At 32.2% G+C, this 15,092-nt stretch overlaps 1 protein-coding gene across 2 annotated transcripts; it reads left to right on the top strand.

Annotated features, from left to right (window-relative positions):
• The first annotated feature begins 5,066 nt into the window (after nucleotides 1-5,066).
• LOC109080933 (jun dimerization protein 2) lies at nucleotides 5,067-9,426 on the top strand. Of its 2 annotated transcripts, none has more exons than XM_019095944.2 (4): nucleotides 5,067-5,224; nucleotides 7,068-7,267; nucleotides 7,651-7,755; nucleotides 8,755-9,426. In XM_019095944.2, the coding sequence occupies exons 2-4, from the start codon at nucleotides 7,073-7,075 to the stop codon at nucleotides 8,926-8,928; spliced, it is 474 nt and encodes a 157-aa protein (XP_018951489.1). In that variant the 5' UTR covers nucleotides 5,067-5,224; nucleotides 7,068-7,072; the 3' UTR covers nucleotides 8,929-9,426. The 2 variants fall into 2 exon arrangements, with proteins under 2 accessions (XP_018951489.1, XP_018951490.1); XM_019095945.2 differs by having other exon boundaries at nucleotides 5,084-5,224; nucleotides 7,071-7,267.
• Nucleotides 9,427-15,092: the final 5,666 nt, after the last annotated feature.

Genomic DNA, 15,092 nt, shown 5'->3' with positions numbered 1-15,092 from the left:
CATCTCACCATGCTGGCAAAAAAATAAAATAATAATAATTATGCATTTTTTGTTCTTCCTGCTTGCTTTTCAATGGTTTGGCATGTTTATAATAAACAAAGAATAAATATCAAAGTTGGGAAATGTGTGCATTTATTTATTTATTTATTTATAAGTGAGCCATGAAAAAATGTAGAAATGTAAAGCTTCTCTTAAGTTTCTTTCATTTGCATGCACGAAAATGAGTGCATCGTTTCGATTAAAAATAAACATTCACCCACGTCTATTATCATTCCATGAATATCGCGATCCATCTATTTCTAAGGTATCCGTGAAACGGCATACACCCACGACGAGGCTGTTGTCACGGTCGGAACGTTCTCTCTACGCCTAAGACGCAACGTAGAGCGCCTGACGTCACTGCGTATTTGCACGCACGCATTTCTTTTTCTCTCGGTTCTACTTCCGTGCCCATATTTGGCAATGAAATCGATCTGTTGCTTCTATGGAAACAGCAGAGCAGTGTTGTTCAGCAAAGAAAGTTTTCCCGGAAGATCTGGTAGAAAGAGAGAGAGGAGTGGAGCTCGCGGTATGTTACGGGAACTGGTTGCATTTTTCAGGACTTCATTTGGGTTTCCAACGTGCATTTTAAGCATTTAAAGCGTTCATATATAACGAACAGTCCGTTTCTTATAAAATGGCTCTGCTCTGTTGCAAAGTTGTAATATTTTCGATGAAAACATAGCTACGTACATTATGGTTAAAACCCTCTTGCACTCAAGTGTTGTAACTGGTTGCGAAAGCAATGTCAAACACTGACTGTTGTTCATTTGAGCATTTAAACTCATGCTTTTTTTTTTTTTTTAAATTAATAAGGACTAACTTTAATTATAGCAATGCTTTTTCTTTTTTGATTACCTGCAGTATACTGTAAGTACAAAGGTCCAAGGCCATAAGTGAAAATGCTTCTTTAACAATAATTAATAATTAATAAAATATTTACTTTAAATTGTTTAATCAGAACAACAATTTTATGGTATTCGCAGTTTTTAGTATCCTTTATTTTTTTAAGTTTTAAATAAAAATGACACACACATAATTTCATTATGATCTCAGACAGTTAAATCCTGTCACATGACACATTTCTTTATGTTTTCAAATAATTATTAAATAAATGATGATTAATAGCCTATTCCACAATTGCTTGTATTATAACATGGCTCAGTATTCACTCGTATCATTGCTCAGACTTTAATTCAACACTCAGACAGACTGTAATATGAGCAGAATGAAATCTGTCTTCTGCTGCAGGTGAAGCTCTCAATATAGAGACACACTGCTCATTTCCACACACCGCTGCTGCTGCTGGCAATGTTTACAGCGTGTTCTTGGCACAAACACAATGTAAATATCTCATGTAGGCCACTTTGTTAAATTGCAAAAGGACAAAAAGGGAACCTGATGGACTGACAGACAGATGATGGTCAGACGTTCAGCTTTTGATTAGTCAACATGTGCCCTGCTAATGATTCAACTGGCCGAAATTAAATTATGTCCGGCAGGACTTCCTCTTTTTTGCATGATTCAGGTTGCAGATTTTTAGCATAAAGCGAAGTTTATAGTCAGCTGGATATCTGGTGTGCTGGATGTTCTTTGTTTTTCTTCTCATACATTTGCTTTAATATTTTTAAGATGTTGCAGATTGTATTTAAATCCACCAGCTCATTTGTATTAACACAATGATTAAATGAAATGTTGATTCTTTGTACAGAATCACAAAGCAGCTATCATGCACACAGCAGCTTGTATGCAGAGACATTATAAACACACCATATTTTGCTCTAGGAAATCTTTTGCAAATAAAATCAACAGTGCTTTATATAAATGTGGCAGGTTGAAAGCACTGCATATTTCTGATAATGCAGCATCATTTTCTGTTTAAGCACATGAAGAGTGAATAAATGTTCATCGGCCATAACTGATTTGTGATTGTGCATTTCCAAATGACTGTATTTCCGATTAGATTATATTTCCAGGGTCGGAAATGGGCTTGTGTTTGGAGCAATGTCTGGTTGCTGTTCGGTTTAAGTTTATCATTGTCTTGAGTTTATTAATATGATCGTGAAATGCAGAAGTGTTGTACTCAGCATTGCTCATCAGGATTTGAATGTGTGCGTACAGTCACTGAAGGAGGAATTGAGCTCTAATCACGTTTATGCCTTTTTAACCTTTTGCCCTTGACAAGTTTGCATTTCTGCACTTTTGTTTGATAAATCTTTACAACGAGACACATATTGTGCATTAAATGTAACTAAAGACTGAAAATTCCAGGCCTTGTGAATTTTGATGACTCTTCTGATGAGACAATAATGCTGTCGGACAATAAATGTGGAAGAGGAAGTATGTCTGTGTGTCAGAGGTGAGACACAGAGGTGATTGTGTCTGCGGTCAGTCTGTCTGTATATTTCAGTGCATGCCAAAATATATCCAGGTTGGATTGTTTAATCATAGATACGTATTAACCATACTTGTAGATTCAAAAAAAAAGATGCCCATTTTATTACACGGATTTCTCTTTCTTTTCTGTGGGTGCAATCAGAAAAACATTGTGTAGTTAGTCTTTAATTATTGCAAAATTGTGGAAATTATTTTATTAGTTCAGATGCATTCAGTTATATGGACCAAAGGCAAGTTATATGGTTTATTTGACCACAGAATGACATGACTGAACAATCAAAACCAAGTATGTATAATAAGATGATATATTACAGATGGTGAGCTTAACTTATGTCCACACAAAGCAGCTTAAAAAGTCTTGAAGTCTGGCTCAAATGAAATAAAGCAGATACTGAAAGCCACTTAAAATGATTTTTCACTGCAGATTTTATTGGAACTCAAGAAGTCTAACATTATATAATCTGCAGTAACATTTAAATCACTCTAACTTAAAGAAAGTTAGTAATAAACTCATATACTGCTAAGTTTGCTATGTATACAGGATAAGCTATTTATAGTCATATTTTCTCTTGAGGGTGTGAAAACATGTTTAAGTAATTTTGTCAAATGCACAAATATATCCATGTAGTATTTAGACATTTTAGCCACTCATGAAATGAATGTCGTTGTATAACAAAGAGTCAAAGAATGTCCCTGTATCTGTGCTCATTTGATACAAACTTCACCTTTCGAAGACTTTTAGCCTTTTCCCACCTTCCTTTTTCATTATATTTGTTTTACTTTGAATCATCTTAAGATTAAAGTGTGAGCTCAGTTTCCTTCAAGTTCAAACAGATGTTTCAGCAGAGAAACCGCAGGAGCAGTTCACACCTGCGCTTCACAACCACAAACCGTCACGAGTATTTTATCTTCATTTTCATCAACTAGTTGTTTTTTAGCACTTTTGAGAAGTTTTCTGCTTGAAGCGCACTTCTGCTTTGTTTCTGTAAAATAAATGCCATTAGTTTGATATTGTTTTACAAAGACTTCCGGTCTGTATTCAGTATTCTGTACTGTATTACACAGTAATTTGAAAATAAACATCTTTAGTGAATATTTGTGAAATTGATATTTTATTTTGTGACATAGCCTGGGATTTCAAATTTAGGGCCATGAAAATATTTCAAGAAAAACAGCTAATAACTTAAATACATTTGATTAAAACCTATTTTTTAAATAATAAAACGACGAATTAATAAATAATTATTCAATTAAAAATAAACAATACAGTATCTAACAAAAACAACAACAACAAAAAAAAAGCTAGGATTTACTTTTCACTCAGAAATTGCTACATTTCACATTAATTAAAAACAAATAGCAAATATCACATTGAATTAAATGTGACATTTTGAAGAAGAAAGACTATAAAGAAGTATAGAGAAGTATTAGCTCCAGCCTGGTCATATGCAGACTAGTTTTAGAGGGGTCTTGATCACTTCTTTAGCTGGTCAGACCAGGTTGGGGGACCACGTGACTAGCAGTTAAAACCAGCTGGAAGACCAGCATAGACTGGTTTCAGCTATATTGTTTTCAGCAGGCTTACAGTCTTCGTTACAAGTTCATAAAATAATTTTAAACAAATTTAATAGTGTTACATGATAGAAACTAAATTTTTTCCAAATGATAGGGCTATTTTACAGATAGCCTACTACCATAAAAAAATTTTTTTTTAAAGAAGGCTCTTCTGCTCAACAAGCCTGCATTTATTTGATCCAAAGTACAGCAAAAGCAGTAAAATTCTGAAATATTTTTACTATTTAAAATAACTGTTTTCTATGTGAATATATAGTCAAATGTAATTTATGTCTGTGATCAAAGCTGAATTTTCAGCATCATTACTCCAGTCTTCAGTGTCACATGATCCTTCAGAAATCATTCTAATATACTGATTTGCCAGTCAAGAAACATTTTATTATTATTATTTTTATTATTATTATTATCATTATCAATATTTAAAACAGTACATTCTTTTATTTTTTAATGAATAGAAAGATACAAAAAATCAGCATCCATCTGAAATAAAAAGCTTATGTAACATGCACATACACACACTTGGTGTCAATGTATTATTATTTTTTTTTTTTAGAAATTATAGAAATTCATTCTTTTATTTAGCAAGGATGCTTTAAATTGATCAGAAGTGATGATAAAATAAATGTATAATGTTACAAAAGATTTCTATTTCAGATGGCTAAATGTTGTTCTTCTGAACTTTCTATTTATCAAAGAAAGCTGAAAGAATTCTACTTCTACTAATAATAATAATAAATGTTTTTTTTTTTTTTTTTTTTTTGAGCAGCAAATCAGAATATTATAATGATTTCTGAAGGATCTTACTATCCAAAAACTTTTGACTGGTAGTGTATTTATAACAGAATTCATTTTTGCGCGGTTTGATTCGTTTTTTCGTGGGTCGCGGACTGAAACTCGAGTTTCCCTGAAGCTTCATTACAGAAAGATAAACACATGAGCTCATCGTGTTGTGTTGTTTGTGTTTTGATGGGATATCCCGCGTCGGTGGCTTCACACAGGGAGTCCCGCGCTGCTGTGTTGTGTGTTGTTTGGTTGCTAGGGGGCGGGGCCTAGCGCTCCATTCTCTCTTCTTTTTAGAACGTCTGCTGGCGTCACTCGCGGAGAGTTCCGCATTCCACAGCGCCCAGAGATACATAAACGCGCTGATGCAACGGGAACAGACGCGCAAACGAGCTGAACGGACGAGCAACCGCCAACTCTCAGCAGCGAACAAGTAAGTGCTTTATTCTGCTGCTCTTATAATGCATTTACACTGTAATCACAGAGCTGAGTTAGACAATACTACATCAGGCGCGTTGTAAAGGTCGAACATAGGCTACGGATTCAAAAAACTGCTGCACTTTAGATGATTTCATATTTATATAGAGACAGAACTGCACTGACAATGAGATATAGGCTGCTAATAAAACCTAGGGATGAATTCATTTATATTCATGCATCACTGATATCCTTCCAGGATGCACACTGAAGTACATTATGTACTGTACTTTAACTGTATTGTTGTGCGCAGCGTTTTTAAACCAGGAATTCATTAGAGACTTAAATTTGAAAAATTAATGATCTATAAGGTGACAATATTTTTTAAAGGTATTAAAGAAAGTTTTTTTTTAAATCATGCTTTTTATATATCAGGGGTTTGCCCCTGAGTGTTGAAGTTTAATTAAGAGCCCTGGTTTAAATGGCTAGAGAATGTCAGAGAGTTTTATAAGTTAGTCTTGCAGTTATGCAATGACATTTTCACATGCTTATGTATTTATATATGCATTTTTATTATTTCAACGTTATATTTGTACTTTGAAATGATTTTGTCACACTGTTGAATTCTGCTGCAAAACACCTAAAAACCTTTTATTGCACCTCCTGGAATATAGGCTACTTTTATTCATTAATGTCAATTCGTCCTAATTGTTTATTAATGTTGAAAAGTGTTCTTTTTTGAACTTCTAATAGTCAAATGCAAAAAAAAAAAAAAAACAACAACAAAAAAACAAACAATTAAATGCTATGCAGATTAGTTGCAGAAAAAGAGAAACGGAGCAATTTGCTTTCAATCTTAGATTTCATCAGTAAAATGTGTTTTTCTGAAGCACCTTGAAGAATGTAGCCAGAAGCTGCTGCGAATAGTTTGAGGAGTTCTTCAGGGTAGAAACATGTTTGACTGTTACATAATCTTGTAAAGGCCTTTACAGACAATTCACTAGCTCTTTTAAGCCTTGGTTTTAACATGCGTAGGTGTTGTTTGTGCTCTTGGGAATCTTGAAGTTTCCCTATAACTCTGTGAGAAGCAGATTCACATGCACATCAACAAAGTTTGTGTTCCTCTCATGGAAACTTCATTATTCTCTGTGGCTTTCCATTGGAGACAATACGCATTTTGACCTATCAGTCCTTGTTAAACTTATTCCAAAGTAAAAACTCTCTCTTAAACTTGTGAAAATGTGATTACTAGTTTTTCTTTTTAACCCTCTTGTAGTTGCCCAGTCATTTTGACCCTGAGAGGATTTTCTTTTTTACTGAAAATGCTAGTACATGTTATTGCATTGGACTAAAACCTATACTGACTTTGCTTAAACACAGTATAACATCTTCCTAAAAAAACAGTCTTGCACTTTTCAGGATTGGCCTATAAGAAATTGCTTATAAATGATAGAATATTAGTTTTATATTGCATAAAATAATTTTTTGCATTTAGCTTTATTTCTTTCAACTAGCACAGGTTTTGAAGCTCAGTTTTTGAGAGATCATTGCCAAAATGATCCACAAATTATGCTTTTTTGACTCTTTTTGATCTCAGATCGCTGAGGCCTACAATGAATCAGTTCCTAAAAGAAACACAAAGCCTGTGTTAACTGAAAGAAAACGAGTCAACAAAAATATTGAATACAAGACTCGGTGATAATCTTGCGTAATGACTGATTTACAAGAAATTTTTGACAAAGGATTTTCAGGAAAGAATGATTGGTACTATTTGCAGTTGCACTTGTATGTGAAAACACACTTTAAAATGTCATGCATGATCAACAGAAGCACTGACTTCTCTCTCTGTCTTTCTGAAGCAGCGATGATGCCTGGTCAAATCCCTGATCTGCTGATGACGGCCGGTTCTCTGCCCAGCGTCGGTCCTCTGGCTGGCATTCCCGCCACCACCCTGACAGACCAGCTCAAACTAGCAGAGCTCTACAGCCTCGGTGCGGTTCTGTCTCCTCTCATCCTGAACAGACACGCCAAGAGACCGTTCGACGTCATCAAGGGTGAGGTGAGAACAAAACATGACATTTAACACCTACGGACATTCAAAGCCAGGTTCTGATTGCATCTGGTGAGTCAAATCGCAGATTGCATTTTACTTGTTAAAAAAAATGCAGATAGGTTAAGTAGTTCAAAACATATGTGCAACAGCTGAGAAAGTGAAAGCAATGTTCTTCTGTTTGAGAAGCTTCTTTGAAAGCTCTTTACTGCCTGGTCAAGAGTGACACCTGGTGGACACAAGAGTTACCGTTCCTGATAAACATACCGTGCATTATAATAACAGATATAAAGCAATTAAAAATGACAAAACAAACACTTCAGTGTAATTTTATTGTGTATAAATGAGTAAGCATATATCTAAACGAACACATTGGAACTTTCTGTACACAGGAAGGTGACGATGACGAACGCAAGAAAAGAAGGCGAGAGAAAAATAAAGTCGCAGCCGCTCGCTGTCGGAACAGAAAGAAGGAAAGAACGGACTTTCTCCAGAAGGTGAGTTAGAAAATGTTCAAAAGCCTGTTTGAGGATTTATTATCAGTCACTGAGGGGAAAGGAAAAAAAAATAGAGTACAACTTTATTTTACAGTGTTCTTGTTACACTTATTAAAAACTAATGATATTAATTTAGGAATTATATTGAATATTTTGTGTTTTTAATAATTAATTTGTTATATTGCAAAACTTTAAAATGAACTTTAAAACAATTTTTTAATAAAAAAAAATTAAAATGACATTTATTAAACTAATACTTGTGTAATTATGCATGCCGTTGTGTGTTTACTTTTTTTTTTTTTTTTTTTTTTACTATTTTCATTTTAATAATTAAGAGATAAAAACTATTTTAAAGAATATGATGCTTGTGTAGCCCTAATTATAATGCATGCCATTTTTTTTTTTTTTATATTAAATTAGATTACTATCTTTAATTTTTTATGATAACTTAGATTTCATGGGATTTTTGTGCTTCAAAACATAGGTATTTAAAATGAACCAGCGACGGTAAAAATGTAAAAAAAAAAAAATAATAATAATAATTTTATTTAAAAAAATAATATATATATATAACATTTAATTAAAATTGGAATTTTATGTAAAAATAAAATATATTTGTGTAATTATTATGCATACGATTTTTATTTAATATTTCTTTTTAATTTCTTTTTTTTTAATTCTGCAAATTGAGAGATTACATGAAATACTTTTAAAATGCTTTTAAAAATGTATAATTATAGAGGAATTTATATAACCACCACCTAACATAAGTACAAGCAGCTCAAGTACAAACATTGTTTATTAGTATTATTTTGTTGTTAGTAATGTAAATAATAGAGCTGTCACTTGAATTCACACAGCTTTTGTAAATAACCAATAACATGAACACTGTAAAATAGCGTGGCTGAAAAATCAAAGAGTGCTTTTGTCTCAACAACTTCAGAAATGTGTCCGGTGAGGCAGTATAATTAAGCAAACCCTCTCTGGTTGCTGCTCTAGGAGTCCGAACGGTTGGAGACGCTGAACTCGGAGCTGAAGTCTCAGATCGAGGAGCTGAAATCTGAGCGGCAGCAGCTGATCGTGATGCTCAACCTCCACCGGCCCACGTGCATCGTCCGCACAGACAGCGTAAAGAGCCCCGAGAGCGACCAGCGATCCGAGCAGTCCGACTGAACACCACACCACAAACACACAGCTGCTGTCACTCTGGACACTAGGACAGGAAGAGGAATACGCAGGACATTCACTGGCAGACCAAACAGTCTGGGATTTCTTGTAAAAATAACCAACATCCTGTCAGTGTCAATTTCAACATGAAGAAAAAAGGGAGGAGATTTGTGTGGACAACAAACAAACCTCCCCGAGATCATCCAAAAAGCTCAAAGACGTTTGAAACGCGCTCATAAAGCTGCAGGTGTTGATCTGAGCGATTCCTCCAGCGGCCTGCAGATGGCGCTGTCTGATAAACTGTTCACTGACGCTGGCGTCTCTATGGACCGATTGTATATAGTACTATTTATTGTATGTAGATTTTTACTGTGCCATCACATGATATGGTGAATTGTATGTGTTTAATCTTCAGAGTGTCTGTTGAACGGCCACTTTTGTTACCACATAATGTTTCTTTGTTACATGAAGCCACATTAAATAAAGCCTATTTTTCAAATACAACTTGATTCATTTATTCATTCATTCATGCTTTCTTTCTGCATTGTTTTGATTGATTGATTTTAAAATATTTTTTTATTATTTTAAAAAGATTTATTTAAAAAAAAAAAGATTTATTATTTGATATTATTGAAAAATAATATAACATTTTATATTTGTAAAAATACTGTGTATTTAGTTACATATTTATTTACTATTTTTATATTTTAAATTGCCCATTCTTTATTTTTATTTGTTAAAAATATTTGTATATTACGTTTAAGTATTGTTTTAAACATTTAGAAATTATTTATTTACTTATTTATATTTCAGAATATTTAATTATATGTTTATATTACTTTATAATATTTATATCATTTTGTTATATTACTTTAAAAAAAGCTATTATTTATAATTCTATATTATATTACCTTTATATTATTCTAATTATTTTTGTATTTTATTTTTTATTTTCACATTAAAATATTTATTTTAAATATTACTTTAAAAGATTATTATTTAATATTATTTCTATATTATATTATTATTTTAATTAATTTTGTATTTTTTAAATTCATTTTAAACAATTGTTATTTTCTATTTTTTTATATGTTATGTCACTTTTTTATTAACTATTTTAAAATGATTTTCAAATATTATTTATTTATTTATTAGGCTTAAGCATCCCATGCCCATACAGCAGACATGAGGTTTGGAGAATGGATTGATGGATGGATTTTATATTTTATTTTATAGTTTACCCTTTTTACATAACAAATGTAATACTTGCATCACTCTTAGATAACCTTTTTTCCCCTTTAACTTTTTTTCAGTAAACTTTGTTTGTGGAAATGAGATGTTGTCACAGAGAAATGAACTTCACAAAACCAGGTGATTTCCAGAGGTTTCCATTGACTTACAGTAGTTTTCCACTGATCCTTTGTTTTCTGTTTTCTCCTTTCAGAATTTAGTCAATCTGATAAATTTTTCCACTATAGTACAATAACCCCGAAATGTATTTGAACACTTAAGACACAAATATATGCCATATATAATATATTTGCTTTGTGTTCAGTCTGAAATGCAGCTCTGTTGGTTTATCATTTGTGAAATGTTTGGCTGTAAAAGCTGAACACAGTGACATTCATGCGTTTGTACGTGTCGATTAGTTTGCATTTTAGGGCCGCTTTGTAATTTATAATGAAAACAGCTGAAAGCCGGCTTGAGTGGGTTGCTTGTTGTTTGTTCATTTTCTGTCTTTAGTTCTTTTTGTCACGTCAGAATTGGGTTGATCAGCTTTCTTGAGGTCTGGCTTCAGACTTTCTCGCTCTGAAAGCTGCTTTGATCAAATGTCTGACCTTCTGCTCAGCAGTTCCAGCCTTTTAAAAATGCGTCTTTTTGGCAGAACATGTTTCTCACGTGGGTGGCTGTCAGAATCTGCTCCTCACCCTGTTTCTCCAAGCGCTTGAGGGAAAAAAAAAATGTTGGTTGGGTGCCACTGAGTCCTACCTCAAGAACTGTGAGATTTCAACAGCAGATCTGAACACAAACAGCTCCAAATCACTCATGAGAGTGACCGCAATGACCTAAAAACAGCACTTCTTACAGCTGAGATCAGAAATCCAGCTAATCTTATTTAACTCTTATTTCACTCTTTCAGTATTCACATATTTCAGTAATTTAGAATGTCCATTTTTAATCATGGTTCAATATTTAATTTGTTTGCATTTTATTTTCAGTATTTCAGTAGGTTATTCAGTTTTTCAACAATTTATTCTGTATGATTCTGTATTATTATTATTTTTCATAGCTTATTTATTTATCTATCTATTTATTTATTTATTCAGGTCAAGTTTTCAGTATTCCATTTTTTTTATCTTTCATTCCTTCAGTTGGTTATTCAGTTTTTTATTAAAATTTTCTAATTACATTTTTTTTTTTTTTTTAATCAGGTTATTCAGTCCTTAATTTAATCTGTATGGCATTGTTTTTTTTATTTATCTATATTTCAGTGCTTCCTTCCTTCCTTTTTTCTTTTAAAATTGTTATTTTTATTTTATTTCAGTCTGTTTAAATATTATTATTATTTGTATTTTAATTGTAATTATTTCGGTAAGTTATGTAATATATTGGTATGTCTGTGTGTGTGAAATATATATATATATATATATAGAATATATATATATATATATCTATATATATATATATATATATATATATATATATATATATATATATATTTCCTTCATATTTGAGTGTCTAATTTAATTACTATATTTTGGCATGTCAGTAATTGAAAATTCAATTTTTAATTAAAATTTATCATTATTTCCTAATTCACTATTCTATTATGTTAATATATTTTTATTTAATATTGCTGTTTAATTTTTCTTTTTCAGTCTGTCTGATTGTTTCATGTCATTGTTTCAGTATTTCTGCTTTTGCATTTTATTGTTTTGTGTATTTCTGTTTTTTTTTTGTATATTTATAGTTTTGTCACTCAGTAATTTAACATTTAATATTTTTAGTTTATATTTTGTATTTCTTATATATATATATTATATATATATATATATATATATATATATATATATATATATATATATATATATATATATATATTCCGAGCTGGAAAAGCACTGGGAATCATGGGTAAGTGCTCGCTCTGATATTCTAAAGTGTTTCTTCCTCAGCTGGATTCAGGGTGGTTTCTGAACACTTCTGTTTACTCATGCATGAGTTTTACAAACAAATCAAAACTCTTGCTGCTCCGCCTGAGGAACAGAAGACCATCTGTTCAGTCATTTGTGTTGTTGTCTGTCTGGATGATGTTGATTGCTAAGTTAACAAAATTTTGAAATTCCAGTAAAAAAAAAAAAAAAAAAAAAAAACTCCAGAAAATTGACCTATGACCTTCAGTGCAACTTACTAAAAACTGAACATCCCACACTCACAGCCTCGCTTTCAGTTGTTTCACATTAAAAAACATTAAATATACCAACTATATTATTTCGATTTATATATATATTTGTGTGTCTTTACGTGCTAATCTTGACAGCACTAGGCCATATGTCAGTAAACACAAAAGCCTGTGTCATTTCATAGCTGTAGCCTGTGTCATTTCACATGCTCTTCAATTGCAATTTCATATGAGCAGCAGATCCATGTCACGTTCAGCAGCAGCAGCAGTTCTTAACCTAATAACCTTTTTGACCAATTGAATGCATCCTTGCTGAACAAAAGTATTAATTTCTTTCAAAGCGGAAGTCTCACTGACCCCTCATTTTTGAAGGCTAGTTTGCATTCCTATGCTGAGCTGCAGAATGCATCTGGAACTGATCTGAAGGAAACAAGCGCTCAGATGAGCATCTGTGGATGTTGTCTGTCTAGTGATCTTTCAGAATTCAGTGCAAGCCCTTGAGAAGAAGCTCTGACTGATTCGTGATTTGTGTGTATGTGTGTGTAGGTGGAGTATCCAGTAAGCAGAGCACAATAGCAAACTATCCATTCACATCTCTGTGTTTTCTCATCTTACTCACACACGCTGCCCAGCATACGCGATGACTGCAGAAGATTAGGCGTTAAACGGTGAACAAACAAATGTGTTCGGTAAAGATGCACGCGGCCTTCCCACACAGATCCCTGTGCATTACTGCACAAAAAACCTTCAGCTCTTTTTCACTGCAAGCTTGAAATCCCTTTGATTTTGTTTTTCAACTTAAAGGCAGCAATTAAATAAATATTTTTCTCAGGCATGACAGTTTATCATTTAGTCATCCTCATTTTACTCATGAAACACAACAGGAGAAATTTAAGAAGAACAAACTGCTTTTCCCATGCAATGATGATAAAGAGGTAACTTTTTAACTGAAGAAAAGATGCAAAAGTCATCAAATATCGTAGTTCACTTGACATATTCAAACACTGACGTACTCTAATCTAATAACAAATAATTAATAAAAACACTAATATTAGTAAACTGAAAAACATGGAATATTCAAACACTGACATACTGAAATCAAATAAATAATAAAACACTGAAAAATGAGAAAACGTGAGATATTCAAACACTGACATGCTGAAATAAGCAAACAAATATGATAAAATTACACAAAATGTTACTAAAAGCGAAAAATATATAAATAAATTATATAATTTTATATTTATGATTTGTGTAATTTTATCACATTTGTTTGCTTAATTATTTATAAATGATGATAATAATAATAATAGATATAAATTAAATATAAATAGTATTATTTAAAAAGAACAAAAACTAAAAAAAAGGGCAAAACAAAATATTAAAAAATTATAAAAATTATTACAAAAAACTACAAATATAAATAAAAGCTAATTAAAATATTAATAAAACTACAAGTTTATAAATAATAGTAAAATAACACTGGCCCAAACTTTTGAACGGTAGTGTATATCAAATTTAGCAGATATTTTGTGGTTTAGTCTTAATTTCACAAACATAGAAACTGTACGCTATATATTTCTAAGCATCTGTCAAATAAATAAATATAAATGCAAATGTGCTATTGAAGCAAATGCTAAATTGCTCTTAGTAGTAAGTTTTTATAATATGTTTTGGGAGTTTCCTGGCTGTTATATTTAGACAGGTACTAGAATGCATGTCCACTTCTGATCGAGCGGTTTGTTCTATAAGAGCGTTATATTAATGTTACGCTTGCCTTAGCAAACAAGGCTAATAAGTTTCTATTTCCTCCTCCATCACTGCATTTAAAGCAATCTCCAGCTCAGAATTCCCAGCAGTTCACGCAGTTTCTCATGATGAGGAAAGCGAGAAACCCTGAGGCCGCTTTTGTTTAAATTTCTGTGTCATTTTGGGGAAGGCTGTGTTTGTGTGGAGCTCTGCTTTCACTGCATGGCACTGGGCGGCATTTGCATCACTGACAGTAACTGCGCTGTTTTTGGCGCCACTGGATTGTCAGCGGACTTCTGGTGGGAGATCTGTCATCAACGACATTTATGAAAATCTGCTGCTTAAAAAAATCTGCTGCTGTTGACCTTATGGTAATGTGGAGGGTGAAGTCATGTGGAATTTTTGAGCTTAAGTGATAGAGTGTATCAGTGCACCTGCTGAAATAGTCCACAGCAGAAGGGGAAGCACCTCTCTCCCTCCCTCCCTCTCTCTCTTTCTCACTCACGCGCTCTTGCTCTCTCTGCCTATCAATTAAATTTCAAATTCAGTTTCTTTCCATTTATTACTGGCATAACAAAACATTAGATAACTGCAAAATAAGTGAAATGAAAGCAATTATAAAAAGTGTGAAGTATTGTTAAACAAACAGAAGTAATAGAAATATTATAGAAGTAGAATGAAAAATTAATGTAAAACAATAAAATATTAAAAGAAAAGGAAATGAAAACCAAATGTTTTATTTTATTTTTATTTTTATTTTATGTTGCTATGCAGTTGAGTTATCACTCTAAAAATATTATTAAATAAGTAAAATAAAATAAAATATTAAAATAAATAAAAAATCTTCTATGATTCATTCTTTTTATTTTCTTCGATGGGCAAACAATACATTCCATTTCAGATAATTAAACGTATAAATAAAATAATAAAATCAAATTAATATTATATATAATTATATCATATATGTTCTTAAACGGCTCTTGATTTAATTTAATTTATTATTTTAAATGTTGCTGTGTAG

This window comes from Cyprinus carpio, chromosome B20, assembly GCF_018340385.1.
Source record: "Cyprinus carpio isolate SPL01 chromosome B20, ASM1834038v1, whole genome shotgun sequence".
NCBI lineage: Eukaryota > Metazoa > Chordata > Actinopteri > Cypriniformes > Cyprinidae > Cyprinus > Cyprinus carpio.
Note: the sequence above shows the minus strand (reverse complement) of the source record. Positions and strands in the feature narration are given on the sequence as shown.